Here is a 15323-nt window from a genome sequence, read left to right on the forward strand (position 1 = left end):
CGACGGCGCCCGTTCCCCCTTTGTCTGACACGTCCAGGAATAACCAGGTGGAGCGTGGTGAAGCACATTGTGACACATGTCATATTAAAGTGGAGCAGTAGAGTGCTTTATGGTGGGGTCCTGGGGGAGTCATGTCAGGACACTGAAGAGCTGCATTTTTATTTCTCATAGCGGGAAGAAACAGTCCCAATGTTTCAGGTATAGATCAATGAAACTATTACCACCGAACTGGACAATCGATGATTTCAGCTCAATCTTTATTTGCGCTGCGTATTTGGCGTTTATTTGATGCTGAGACCTCTTGTGATGTCACCATGGTTACAAGGGAATGCAGAAAACCAGGGGGGTTAGAAAATACGTGTTTAATGCTTTTTCTCTCTGGAACAGACGACATCACACAGCAGCTGCCACGTTTGTAGAAAACATTCGAGGTTGAACGTGTGCTCTGCCATATTAATACACTGGGGTTTGTACACACGTCATTGAGAGAATACAGAATAAAAGACTTGAAACCCGTCGCACACTCTTATTCAATCCGTAGCAAAACTTTTAACTTTCACATTTAAAGTTTGACAGCAACAACATGAGTGGCTGATTGCTATTCTGGCCAAATATGATTGGATCACTGTAAACCACCACAGTCTAGTATAGATTGAATGGAATATAAAGATATAGTCTTCCTGGTGGGGACGGTGAAACCCTATCACTTCCTAATATAAAAAAACAAACACCGTCAATAATAAATGATTCGTTTTGCAAAATAAGATCTTTTTTGTTTTTTTCCATTTTTCCGCAATAAAACCTTTCAGAGCCCCCAGACTTGTTTTCAGGGTAAAGAAAAGAGTGGTGTGTGTTTTTAATTTGAGGCGACAAGTCTGGAGATAACAGGTTTTCACTGCTCCACCACGACAACAACACAACAACCAGCGGAAATGTGGGAATAAAAGAACCACGGCGAGAAACTGCACACTGCAGAAACATTCCTGGACACAGTGTTTACACGCTTGGATCATTTATGATTATTAGGCCGTTTTTATATTTTATTTTGAAGCCCAGGAATTAATCCTGTAAGAAAGAGAAAACAACACGGCTCTCCCCCCTCTCGTCTTTGGATGTTTTTAGTTTTTACAGTGCGCCGCCTACTTGAGGAAATGCCAGGGCGGCTGGGAGATCCCGCAGAGATAAGCGGCACCGAAAGGCCCTGATGATGTCACCGGCTCTGGACTGAGACCGCCTCGCCCCCCCTCCCTTCATCTCCCCCCCGCTCAGACAGCCAAGTGAGGAGCTCGGTTCCAAAACAAGGTGCAGCGTCTTCCTCCTAATGGCGGTGCAGCTGAATAAGATGCTGGACACGACCATCACTTTATCACTTGTGTTACTAGCTGGTGTTACTCCCACAGGAAGTCTAATGGGACTCCACTGTGATTCCCAGCAAACTGGAGCAGCAGCCAAAGAGCATTTTCACTCCTTATTAATCACACGACCAATATCAAGGTTATTCAATTCATCTTTTTAGTCAGGAAATAGTGAAATGGAAACGCCTCCACCAACCAGTGCAGTTTCATGCACATATCATTTATCTCAAGAATGATATAAGGTCAATGTGACCTTTGACCTTTGACCACTTTACACACCTTTGAATTCTTGTTTGGTGTCTATTCTAACTCATGTTAAAAACCACATTCAGAAAGAGAAAAGAAAGAGAAAAGAGAATATTTGATATCTCTGCTCAACAAACAACATGGAGGCCCTTTTATTGATTGCTTTTGTCTTACTTTGGTCATAAGAAAAATCTCAGGGCTGGCAAAATAAGTAACCGTATAGGAAAACAAATATATATACATAAATAAATATATGTTTGTGCATAACAACATTATATTTCTACACCTTTTTTTGGTAGGTTTTTTCGACTGTAACAAAATAAAACTATGGATAATTTCAAGAAATGTCCTGCTCCGCTGTGCAGAGTGATTTATGTGCAGGGGTTGAAACTAAGGCCGTTATCACGTTCGTCTTGTTGTCCATCATTGCCTCTTGGCATATTACTCCCCTCACTGACGTGCACACGACACGAATGCACGGCCGTCGCCCGGTGATCAGATCCCGAGACGATAAAGACGTCGAACTGAAGCTGTGGCCGTGTTTGAGTTACTCACACTCACGCTCACGCGGGCGGGAGCATCTCAGCAGAAAGAGCTGAAGGTTCCCTCTCCGACACACAGGAGCAGATTCGGTTCAGCGCCGAGTCGCATGATTCACCGCGCCGGGGATGGATATGTAAATTGTGACTGCATATAGTAGCACAGGTGAGATGTATGTGTATGCAGGGGCCATGTTGTTGCCTGTGTTTGACACCCACACTTTGCGGGTGTGGGGGTGGCGGAGCACGGAGCCATCTGCTGCAGGATACCACCGATGTTTTATCCAGGGAGAGGACGGGTAAGGAGGAGACGAGGACAGGAAAGTAGAAAGTGAGGATGAAAAAGGGTCTATCCATCCGTTACCTATATCGCTTCTCCATTCCAGGTCGGAGGGGGTTGGAGCCAATCCCAGAAGACACTGGGCGAGAGGAAGGATGCACACTGGAAAGGTCACCAGTCAATCTCAGGGCCGACATACACACGACATTTAGGTTCACGTGTACAATCGATTTAGAGTCTCTGGTTAACGTCACCCCAGTTTGCATGTGTTTGGACTATGGGAGAAAGTCTGCGTGTGACAGGAATGTTTTTAATAAATGTTGAGATGTAGGACTGATGTTAAAGGCTTTGAACAGCTTCAACTTTTGTCTGTAAGGCCGTGTGGCGAGAAAACGACAGCCCTCTTCGTCATTCACGTAACAAAGAATCTTATTTCTTTCAGAGACCACGGCGTTGGATCAGCAGAGGTCCTGACGCACACGGCTCCGGGTAAAGAAAAACACAGGATCGCCTGGCAACAAAATTGACGCCATCGCGCCTTTTTGCCACAAAGCAAACCGACGTCATTCGGCACCTGGCTTGGGTGGGTCAATACAGACATTTGACAATACAGTCATTTGCATTTGCCCTTTTTTCCGTTTCATAACACATCTTTGCGTTACTGACTTCCCAAAAAAAAACATCATACTTGTTGTTTACGTGCAGCAATGGACTTTCTCCAAACCAGCAGGTCCTGACAACACTCTGTCTTTCTCTGGTTTTGTCCATTTGTGACCACGCAGGCTGCATTTTAAAAACCCAGGTTATTAGTCTCAGTTCTGTGCAGACAAAACCGACTGAGCATTTGTCCTTTTTTGTTTCTGTCTTATGTAAAAGCCCGAAAACGCAGCCAACATTTGCATTATCTAACATTTGCATTATCCAACATCCAGCAGAGCCTTGGAAAGATTCTTTGCATTTTTCTCGTGGACTTGTTTCATTTTTTTTTTATTTTATGGACTCGTTCTTTGTTGGCGGTGTCACAGAAAATATAAAAGCTTGGAGGGGAAGGGGGTGGTGGGGGGTTAAGTAGCTGGCAGAGACACTCCTAATTCCTTTTTATGCTTTTTAATGCTTTTAAAAAAAAAATACTTGTAAGGCAGAAGATGAGAAATAAAGAAAGAGACAAAAGTGAATCACGCAGGGAGACGAAAAAAAAGAGCAAGAGATGTGAAGAGATAGAGGCGGTCCTTGGCAGAGTCTTGTACAGCTGCTGAGCGCTGTCACAGGGTCCAGGGAAGCCAGAACTATTATCTATGACCACACACACACACACACACACACTGACACACACACTGCAGGGATTAAGCCAGCAATGACACTTTGAATAGGTCTCCAAACTGTTTGATACGAACAGAAGGCAGGAGTTCACCCCCCCCCCCCCCCCTTTTAGTCGTGTCAACATGTGTTCACATGCGTTCCAGCTCTGATGATTGACTCCCTGTAACATAACACAACTACACACACACTCATCCACTGTTGACAAGATCACACTAACATTATAGGTGGAGTGGTAAATACCAGTATGATACTTGTGGAGGATGAAAGTTCAAACTTCTGAAAACCTGTTCTTTCACTTGCTTTATTCCAGGCTCCATCTTTTGACAGTAAATAGAAATTCTATGAGGTACAAAATATCATCATTTATTATATTTTGACCTCTGTTAATAAGCTTTGGATGAAAGTTGCCATTAGATTTGATGGAAGTGGCCTTGTCAATAGAAGTCATACGGTTTTTATTCAATTTTTCTATGTATAAGGAGGCCAATTCAGTTTTTATAAATTAATAATTTACTAATCCAACAAACACTAGTGATGTCTAGTAATCCACAAACAAGGTTTGGCTAAATGCAAGTGACATAGCACAGAAATAAAAAATACATATATGAAAAAATGAATTACAAGAAGTTTGAAATTTAATATCACAAAAATTGACTCTCAAGACCAGAATCTGCCCAAATCAAAATGTGGGATTCGAGTCATGGATTCTGAAATCTGTTTTGTAAATGGCCCGTGTAAATTTTCCGTTTGCCCGCTAGCAACACAGCTACCTTCCTGAGCCGCTGGCAACAAGTGGCTATAAAGGTTCCGGGGGTGCTGGGTTACATTCCCCAAATATCCTGCTCTCATTGTGCGATTGCATAAGGGTCACGTCACGCTCGGAGCATGGGCAGGCTCAGCTCTTAACGTGGTGTTATTTCCAAACTAGCCTGGTCATGCCGACGCGTATTCCAAGTGGGGGGGGCGCTGCGTCTTAAATCTGGAGCTGTCAGCACCGCGTCAATCGCCAGATCCCTCCGAAGAGAGAGAAAACATGTCACACTTGGGGGAGAGGTGATTCGGTTCAACCTCGAACTCCACCTTCCGTATTTGTGCCGCTGCTTTGGCAAAGTGAAACGACTGCGCTGGCAAATTCTGCAAATCTGATTGCCAACAGCCTTTTAATGGAAGATTAATAAGCGCCGCAGCGCCGGGCCTTGATGCAAGTGCACACAGCATTGAGGTATGAACAGAATTAATGAAAAGCATTGGAAGCCGGCGCCATATGAGCGTCCTTCGTCGGGTTTCTATGTGCATCTCCGCGGCGTGCGTCATCCCCTCCTCCGGCTGGATATTACCTCAGGCCTACAGAATAGACGTATTCCAATAGAGCAAAGATTGTTTACTTGATTATTCACGCGGAGAAGGTCGCTTGCTCATTTTCCAGCGCCCACCCACCTGACACACAGCTGCACGCAGGCATATACGAGTATTCAACCTGTAACATTTCTTCCCTCTTACCTCCATTAGGTGCTGATTTTCTGTTGTTTTTTTTTTTTTTTGCGTGCCAACCCAGGGAGCAGCTCGCTCCGCTCAGCCCACACAGCCGGCTGCTTCCCGGCGGCGTGCTGACCTTGCGTGCCTCCGCGTAAAACCAGAAGCTGTTCCAGGTGACAGCAGAAACGCCGGGGATTAAGAAGTCAGCGATACCTGTCATGACATAAGCGTGAAACAATTGACGAGTAACTGTAGATTTGGTGTGTTCTCTTTTTTCCCCCTCTCTCTGGCTGACTCCACGTGTCCTCCCTGACCTTGAAACAACCTCAACCCCCCCCTGAGAATAACAACCCCTCTTTCCAGCTTCTTCTGTTGCTGCCTTTGGAGAAACATGGTTTCCACCGAGCAGCCACAGCGACCACGGCTCATTTTTTAACTCACTTATAATGCCTCCTCTCCTGCGCTCTGCCGCGTGGGGTTCGTGCGAGGACAAGGAAGGCAGCTGGGTGCCAGATGAGATCGGTAATTAGGCCGGTATCCACCGGGCTTTGGTTACAGGTGCAGATCTGCCTGCGGGGATGAACAAAGCTGTCAATGGAAAAGATCATTCACGCTGAAACAACAGAGCAGAGGGGTGTGGGGGTGGGTGGGGGGTGGGGGAGGGATTGGCCGGCTCCTGCTGCAGAGAGCCAGAGTCGGGACAAGATAAATCGCTCTGAGTGGCATCGCGACAAGCCGAGAGCAGGCGTATAAATCATTTTCCCGGGGCGCTTTAAGAGCAAAAGAGGCGAGATCCCCCCCCCCCATGCACCACACTCAGCCACCGGACGACCTGCTGGGAGTATTGTTTTTAATCACAAGTGCAAGGGGGGGGCGCTTCTCTCGGTGGAGCACAGAGCCGACGCCATGTAGAACCGCTCTCTCGCTGGGCGTTAAAGTGATGCCGGAGAATCTCAAAAAGCGATTGGAGCACTTTGGGACCACTGCTGGTTTCAAGCCGGACTGGGGGAAGACAAACTGAAGGGCTTCACTGCGTTACATCACTGCCTCTTTAAGGGGATATCAGAAGGATATCACAGGAATGTAGGAAGTAGAGTCGGGGGTGTTGCAACAGGGGAGGCAAAGAGAGCAATTGACTGGGGGTCCGGGCCCCAGAGAACGGCTGATCACGTGATCTCAATACCTCAATATTTTTGAGGTGCATTCACTCTCTGGGCTTCGGTAATACTTCTGAGATTAAAAGAATTGTTTGGTTGGAAGGATGCGGTTTGGTATCATGTGTTCGGTTCAATGAAGGGTCTCCCCTCGGCCCCTCTGCTCCTCGGCTCCTCTGTGCCGATGAAGATGAACTTTACTGTCCAGATACTTTCGGCCATTTCCTGTCATTTGAAAGGCAATGGCTTCATAAAGACCTTTAGCATACGCTTGACTTTATCATCCACCTTTTGAAACCTGATTTAAGTGCTTAAGTCCAAACTGTGAATATTTGTACTAGAATATGCAACGGTATAGGATATACACTTTCTAGTATCTACTGAATAATATAGTATATTTATGTGTAACAGTACAACACTCACAAGGGTAGTTTTTAAATAAATTAGGCACATTTTCTAATAATACTTTGATTAAGTAATTTTTTTTTTTTTAGAACTTTACTGAAGAGGAACACAAACATACCTTGACAACATCACAAATTATCTATGACAGACTGATTAGTGAAAAATAATAAATGAATAAATAAATAAATGAACAGTTAAGACATTCCATCGTACCACAGGTTTCCCCTCAGTTAGAGAGGTATCCTGCAATAGGTAGTTAAGTAATATTTTTAATGCAGTATTTATACTAAAATAATTGTTTTTTTCATCTTCTGCTGAACCAAAGACATCATCCACTTCATGTGTATGTAACTCTACAAAAGCCTTCATGCTCATGTCCCCTTAAGGAAGGGAGAGCTGCTACAGTAGCAGAGGACGTGGCAGCGGCCGCCTGATTTGAGGTCTGCACGGGGAAACTCCATCCTGCCATTCATCATTCATGCATGCATCTCAAAGTGTGCACCTGCCCCGTGGCGTTGTCCCGCACCTCTCACTGTCACACGCACGCCCACGCGTCACAAACACACACACACACACTGTCGGCACGAGTCCGCTGGCAGGTTTGTATTTACATCCTCTGTTTGCTCTGCGATGCACTTTGCCAGCAACCTGCTTTTTGTTAAAAGCACTTTGTCGATAAATTTGACTTCCCTCGACACTCAATACCGAGTCCATTAAGCCGCAGAGTCATGGGGCTACTCTGCGTGCAGAGGGCCCACTGGTTCCAGTAAGGTATATCTGCTGAACTCTCATTAGCAAGCATCATACGTAATTCTGGCACGTGTAATGCCATTAGAGGGGATTTGGCATCAGATAGTTGAGTAATGGGATTAGCCGGGCAGTAAATCTGCAGGCCCCAGAACTGAAGGTCTTCCCCACTCAAAGGAGGATGGACACACACGACCCAACCTGATGTTTCCACACGGAATGAATGCAAGTCATTCCCCACTGATGCACGTGTGGAGCCTTTTATCTCTACAGCAGTTGTTGAGTTTATAGAGAAAGTATTGGTGAGCAGGACAAGCTGGTCATGTGTATCGAAAATTAAACTTGAATTTGCACAACACTAAACTAAGATGGTGAGCCTAGCGGATTGAGCTGCTGAACATCAGCAAGTCCGAGCTGAAAGGAAGCTGCAGCCTCCCACAGCTGCTCACACATCTCCCACCTGACTTGCTTTTCACCCATTCTCTCTTATTTCCATATGATCGGACTTTGCATCGCGGCCCCCCGGTGCCACACGCAACCCGCCACACGTTTCACCCCCCATCCCCCATACACCCCCCCCCCCCCCCGCCCTGCAGATGGAAACATCACCGCTGCTGAGAAACAGAGGTAAATGAAAACACTTGATGGCGGCTCAACAAGGCCACTGCTGAATCATTCATTATCCGCCAGAGACCAGAGAACAAGAGGGTGACAGAGTACACAGCTATACCGCTGCTGACTATTTAATGTGGGATTCTGCACACGATGTACATTTGCCATATTATGTATACACATGTATACATAACGCCAATGAGAAATATTTGTGTCCTTTTATATAAGCTGTTTTCACACACTCACATTATCCTGGGTTTTGTTATTTTCTTTGCTGTCACATTACAAAACACAACCAGTCTTTTCGGCTTAAGATTTTAGTTTATTGCAAAGAAAATGATGCTACCCTGTTTCCTCAATGAGTCACACATATTTGATTTAGACTGTTTTGTCATAATTAGTTGTATTAATTAATTTCTCTTCGCTGTTAAGTTAGCTGAACCAGTCCATGTTGTTTCCCACTGTTGATCAGCCAGGAAATATATTTCCCGTGTATCTCAATTGTTTGAATGAATGTACTGTTTTATTTTTCTATATTTTTGAGTAGAGTGATGTTTGGTTGATCTCAGCTTCAACCTAATTGACTTTATTTTTCTTTTCTTTGTATTTCATTTTTGATCTGAAATAAGTGTGCTGTCATTTGACTGTTTGGTCCCCTTCAGAGAGAGCAGGAACTGATTTATAGATTATGGCTTATCACCTTTATTTCTTTATTTCGTCTCTTATACTGATAATATTCAACATATTAATATCCAGTGGCTCCAGTTTTTGTTATGTTTTTGTGTGTGTGTCTCTTTGTGAGTTTTATTTTACTCTTTACTACCCATTTTTTCCTTTTTATTCCAAATTAATCTGATCACATCATTGTGTTTGTAATGGATTGTTTTCTCCTTAAGAAAGAAACAGCTTCTCTTGAAACAGAGACTTAAATGTTGCATGTAAAAAAATTAAAAAACGCCCTGATCCCTAACACGATGATACTTGAATTACCGGTGTACGAACCCTGCAGGTGAGGTATAAGGTGATCATGCGGCTATATTTAAAGCCAAGGGTTCGAGCAGGGTTCACCCTAAATGAATGTAATTGAATTAGCTAATGTTTGTGACGCAAGACAAAGGAATCTAACAATGAAGGGTAATCTAATTACTCGCCGCATGACCAGAGGCCCACTGGGTCCTGATAAGAGCAATATTTTGAGGCAGGTTTGGAATATCTCCCAGTGAGGGATCTGTGAAATGATCCAGGACGTTTCCCAAAGACAGCGGCGGAGACTTTCTGTTGAGGCGTCCGTTTGTGATCCATAAAACACCTATGCCAAAAGGGGTGGAGGGAAGTGACATGCACAGGAAGTGAACTCCTCACCTGACCCCGGCGTCCGTGCCTGGAGCTCTGACCCGATCGAGCCACGCACAGGTTCTTATTGTGTGTGCGTTTGTCGATGTAGAACAGGTGACTCAGCTTCCAAGCTTGGCAGAGAAATCCCCCGGGACCTCTGACCTCCTAATCGTTTCGCAGCGCTTATGGTTGGAGATCTGCTCCAGGCTATTAGAGAGATTAGTGTCACGCAGATTTGGGGATGGGCCAAGCCTATATCTGTAGTTCACGGTATTCTCAGCGTTTATTACTGAACACTCCACCCGCGGTGAAACGGGATACGTGACATAGTAGCACATACCAGGGCATGAGGCTATATGTAGGGGGCCTTATGTGTTGACCTACATGCAGTCCTGGGCTGACTGTTATGAGCTTACTGTTTTAAATAACGTGTTTGTGGTTTAAACCTCTTGAAACATCACTCTAATTGGCTTTGAGTGATGTTTATACATTTACTTCTCTTTGTTTTGTTGTTTATATTGGACAAAAATGCTTGTATATGTATAATAATGCAACGGAAGCCGACAATAGCCCTTAACCTGTAAATGCAAACTAAAACAAAATATGGTTAAAAACTATGTTGTTTTTTGTTATCCTGAAACAACCCGAACTGACCCGCCCCTCTTTTCCATACAACGGTACACGCTCGGGCGCAAAACGAACGCCCGTACTCAACAAAAACAATCCCTAGCTCGTAAAGCGGTTTCGTCAAGTTCGCCACAGTGAGCAGGTCTGGTGACGGAAGTTTAACTATTTTGCTTTAAAAATGAAAGTAGACCAAATCATGTGAAGCGGAGGAAAAGATATTGAATATTGAACAACTGGGAACAAACCACACCATATTTGAGTATTATGTGATTGTAGTATCTCAGGTTGATTTCGGCTAAGCAGGTAAAATGCAAAAACCCATGAACTGATGCACAATAATATAAATTTGCCAAGAACTCCAGATTGAAAACATCCAGCCAAAGCCTTATTATGAACAAAATCACAACTATACTGTAGAGTAAACATAAATGAGCTGATCTCCAATGTAGATCAATAGAAAATTGATCAGCTACTGCTTTTAAAATCAAACATTTGCATCTATAATGTGAGGCTTTGACGTGTTTCTTTGGGACCTGTGTCACAACAATGAATACATTTATTATTTAAAATAACTTATCAGGCGGAATTATAGTTTTTTTGTAGAATTTTAGTAAAAAAACGATGGATGGATTTGTTTAAAAGGGGACAGAAGTGCAGGAATGTTGATGTATTCAGTCTGTACGGAGGAAAAGGGATGTTTGATATGAGAGATCCAGAAAATGTGTGTTTCTCTTGAAGTGTATCTACCACATGACTCTGTGGACCTCTTTCCAGGTAAACACGCTCCATGCGAGGAAAAGACCAGTCTCAGCCCATCTGCATAAAAAAAACAAGGTTGAAGAACATCAAAATCAAAATCTCATTTCAACCAACCTTTATTTCGAAAAGCTCTCCCGGAAGCTTCCTTACTCGAGTTCGCCGCTCTTGCCGTGGGTCAGTGACGCCATCTTGAAACTCGTCCCGACCAGAGGATGCGAGGAAGGAGGCGGACTCCGCGGGGGAAAAGAACTCGATCGCTCCGGCAGACACACGGATTAACCACGGCTCCTCCACCGGGGGCTGCTAACGTCTGACAGCGGGCTTTGAAACCCGTTCGACCCGGGGGTAGAGGGGAACCAGGCCGGGGAGAGAGAGGGCTACCGCTGCGGAGGGAGAGAGCCTCTTCATCGGTTGTTTTTCCGCGGAGGGGGGAGCGGACGCTGGCTCTGGTTGTGGCCGGGCAGCGACGCCGGACCGCCGGGACAGAACCGACACTTTCCACCGGGGAATAACACACCACCAGCACGCATACTCCCAGAAGGGGGGGACCGGGACATGATCAGCTCGACGCCCTTTTGACGTTTCCCCCCCTCACCCACCCCCAAGAGCTTATTGGAAGTTTGACCGGAGAGCGGAGCGAGCTCGGTTCCCAGGCCGATGGATGTTAGCCCTGTCCGGCCGTGGCTCTCCGTCGCCGCCCGGGGAACTCCTCCAGCAGGCACCGGGGTCCCCTCGCACCGCTGCGGGGCCGGCGTGTCCCTGACAGCCGCGGCTTGAAGCTCCAACAAGTCGCCCTCCATTGCTCAGCCCCGTGAACCTGGAAATACCAGCAGCCATCGGCTCTTCATCCTCCTCTTCCTCAAGTCCTTGTTTTTGAGGGGGGGGTCGACCAGTGGTGTGTGTTTTTGGAATCTTCTGGATCTTTTTAAAAAGATGCTCTTCCTGCTGAGACCCTCGGAGCTGCAAGACATTTTGATTTGACCCCCTGGGTTTCTCTTTTTTGTTGTTTTTGTGTGTCTGAGTGTGTGTGTGTAGTTTTTTTTTTTTTTTTTGAATTCTCTTTCCAATCAGTGGATTCCGATTCGGATGGAAAATGGGAGACGCCACCAAGCTGGCCTTCGCCGTGTTCCTCATCTCCTGCTCTTCAGGTGGGTGTGGGGGGGCTGAAGTGTTGTTATGTGTGCAGATGGAGACCTTGTTGTTTTTTTTGGGGGGGGGGGGGTGCAGCAGTGCAATGCAATACTCTGAGTGGGGGGGCTTGTGTGTGTTTGTGTGGAAATGCCCCTCTTCCCTTCTGCCTTATTATGATTTTGCAGCCTCCATGTGCTGATGTGGATTTGTACACATGTCAATAGGGAGGATGGGGGGGTGGGGGGTCCAAGATGGGGCTTGGGGACCTCAAGGGGCCCCTGAGGAGATCCACCACAACACAAGTCTTCCTTCTCCTCCCAGTTTCTACACAAACAAACAAGCAAACACTCACAAGTGGGCACGGCAGCTTGTTCTGTCCTCACTTCAACCTCCCGGCTCGCAGCGTAAACACATGAAACCAAGACAAATCTCACATGAGACGGGGACGCTACAACAAATTGTCTTTACCGTCTTAAAAAACTCAAAGCGAGAACCTTGCATTTAAAAGAAAAATATGCTTTTATCTGCAGGGATGCTTCGAATATGTCACCTCTGCACGGGCTCTAAAGGTCGTGGGAGGTTTCTTCTTATTAAAAACATAGAGAAATCTCCCTCGCAGCAATTACCAGGCTCCTGGAGGCTGTGTGCATCCACTCCATGTTCTCCTCCCCCCCCCCCCCCCCAGGGCGGATGCATAATGAATGTCAGCGGGGTCGGCGAGGTGATGCTGAGGCGAATGGGGTGAGCCCAGGAGTGCTGTGTGTTCTCCTGCAGAGCACATTGGTTCCAGGGAGGTGGGAGGAGTCCAGCGTCATCCTCCACGACTGTAGGGAGCTGCTCCTGCAGGTTTTATGACATCGATTGGCATTTTTCATCCTCCCGGTTTGCATATTTGCCTGCTTGTTCCTGACTGGATATCTGTTGCGAAATGTGATCTGAACCCCAGTGTTAAGAAAAGAGCCTTTTAATTGTAGGGATTGTAAGATTTGTACAGGTTGTAACCTCATCCACCTTTTTAAAGCTAATTTCAAAACATAAAACTCTCTCTGTCCACACAAGTGATTTTACTCCGTATCAGGATCAATCCCCTAAAAACACGCATGGGCCATTTGTACACATTAAACAGGAAGTGGATTGCCTACCCCTTAGTCGGTTGCTTGGTTACCTAAAATACCTCGAAGAGAAACAAATATTGTGGAAAGCAAGACGAGGGGTTTCTTATTTTGGTGGAAATGTTACAGACTGTAAGTGTCTCGCCGTCAACCCTGGTAGATGAGCTGTGGCTGATAAGAACCAATCGGGAAGCGACAGCAGGGTCTGCGTCATCGTTCTGTGGCGTCTGTTTCGTGGCCGGTCCAGACGACATCGCTCTCTCGCTTTTAAACTACCAACAGGACCACCAGAGTCTCAAAACCTCCAGACTGGTCTGTGGGCGCCAGGTGTAAAAATACAACATGGTCGTAATAACCCTATTGACACATTGGAGATCAGGCAGTTTGCCAAACGTGGCGTCAGAGTATAAACGTTACTGGGGCGCCCGAGCCTGGAAGTGTTTGTTGTGATGCGAGTCGTCACGTGACAGGAAGGTGACAGATATTCTAACCGGCGTGCTTTTAATTTGCGTGGCGCCCTAAATACCGACATGAACAGCTCTGCACGCAGCGATGGTGTCACTGTACTCATGCAGAGCTCAGTATAACCACAGAAACCGTGTGACTAAATTCCTCCAGACGCTAAAATGCTATTTCCCGTCGTTCGCCACTAAAACCTGCTCTCCGCGTTGTTTAGAAGTAAATAGCAGCGAAATTACGCGCCTTAAAAATATCCATTACGCCGTCAGAGCAGTTAGGACCTGAGAAATGGAAAAGCATAACCATAGAGTCTTGAGTTGCAGCCGAATTGTCCTTTTAACGGCGAGCCCCGGGGCGTCTTTGAGCATTTGAGTAGAAATTAAAAGGCTTCTCAAATACAGTAATGGCTGGTGTTGGTGGGAGTGCAGCGCAGGTGCCGCCCGCGCCGCACAGTGCAGCACATGATTATTCCACTTGCTCATTACGCTCTGAAGTGGGGAAATGAACGGGTTCTTATTTGCGGAGGAATAGTAATCATCTTGGGTTTTGCACAGCTCGTAGGCCACAGAGAAACCCAGGATAAAGAACAAGGCACTGAGAGCAGAGGGGTTCGATCTGATGAGATCCCAGACAGGAAGTGATGGAAGAAAACAATGCAGCTCCTTAATAATAATGAGTAAATGCTGTTAGGAACTCAGTTTGGAATTACTGCAAAAGGAAAATTACATTAATTGTTATTACTGTGATATATTCAGTACAACTCAAGGCACCCAAGGCCGCTTTAGGAAATTGATCTTAAGTTGCTATTCAGCCAATTCACTGTGCAGATTTATAAGTTCACAAATCTTTGTTTTGAATTGTTCTCTTGGACAAAACAAGCAATTCGAACATACCACACTATTTTCAGAGGCAATATCATTATTGCTTTTGACTGTTAATCCATATATATTTTATAGGGCAAACCTTAATGGACATAAATAAAGCAAATTAGCGTTATTGTTTATTTACAGTTGTCTCAATCAAGCCGTTAGAAGCTGACACACTGAACTTTTATTTTGGAAGAGACCTTGTTTAATGTTGTGTTCAGCAGCTGCCCGGTGCCTCTGATCCACACTCGCTCTAACACATGGCGGGTCGAGGTGTGCGTGCCAGAGTTGTGATGTGACGAGAGAGAGAGCAGGACAGGCGTCTCGTGTAAGTTCCCTCGCTCCGTGTGGAGTTTGAAAACTGGAAATTGACATTTCACTTCCAGGGGGAACTTTGGAATGTGACGCCGCCGCTGCTGCTGGCGCCCCCGGTCCGTCTTTTTTATTTTTTTCTATTTAAAAGGTGACCTCTGCCTCAGATCCAACGTGAGCGTCCACTGCGAATTGTAAATATTTACTGAGCTGCCCTGTGGCACATTGGGATCCTGTCAGATTTACTGCGAGTGTGAGCTGAGGCCGAGGGAAACCGAGCAGCGATTCAAAACATTAGACGTGTGATCAGATCACGGCCCGAACCATCAATCACGTCCACGCTAACCCAGATGGTTAAAGCCAGTTACATCTCCTGTATTTTAATTTGATCGATAACTGCAGTGTCACGCGACCATTTGAACCCATGACCGTCACATTTTCTCTTAACGACTCCTTGAGCACATGTAAATGGATCTAAGTTGAAGCAATAGGACGTGTCGTGTTTCCACGGGAACGCCCCGCTGGTAATCCGTCACCGGCGCCGCGGGTCATACTCCGGTTTAGAAGTCGTGTCCCGTAGGTAATTTG

At 45.8% G+C, this 15323-nt stretch overlaps 1 protein-coding gene across 1 annotated transcript in view; it reads left to right on the forward strand.

Annotated features, from left to right (window-relative positions):
- The first annotated feature begins 11069 nt into the window (after positions 1 to 11069).
- Positions 11070 to 15323, forward strand: part of LOC132996639 (activin receptor type-2A-like) — a 36266-nt gene continuing 32012 nt past the window's right edge. Inside the window, exon 1 of the mRNA XM_061066957.1 lies at positions 11070 to 12003. Within this exon, the coding sequence (XP_060922940.1) occupies positions 11949 to 12003 (55 nt within the window). The 5' untranslated portion in view covers positions 11070 to 11948. The remainder of the gene's footprint in view (positions 12004 to 15323) is intronic.

Source organism: Limanda limanda, chromosome 23 (genome assembly GCF_963576545.1).
Source record: "Limanda limanda chromosome 23, fLimLim1.1, whole genome shotgun sequence".
NCBI classification, from domain to species: domain Eukaryota; kingdom Metazoa; phylum Chordata; class Actinopteri; order Pleuronectiformes; family Pleuronectidae; genus Limanda; species Limanda limanda.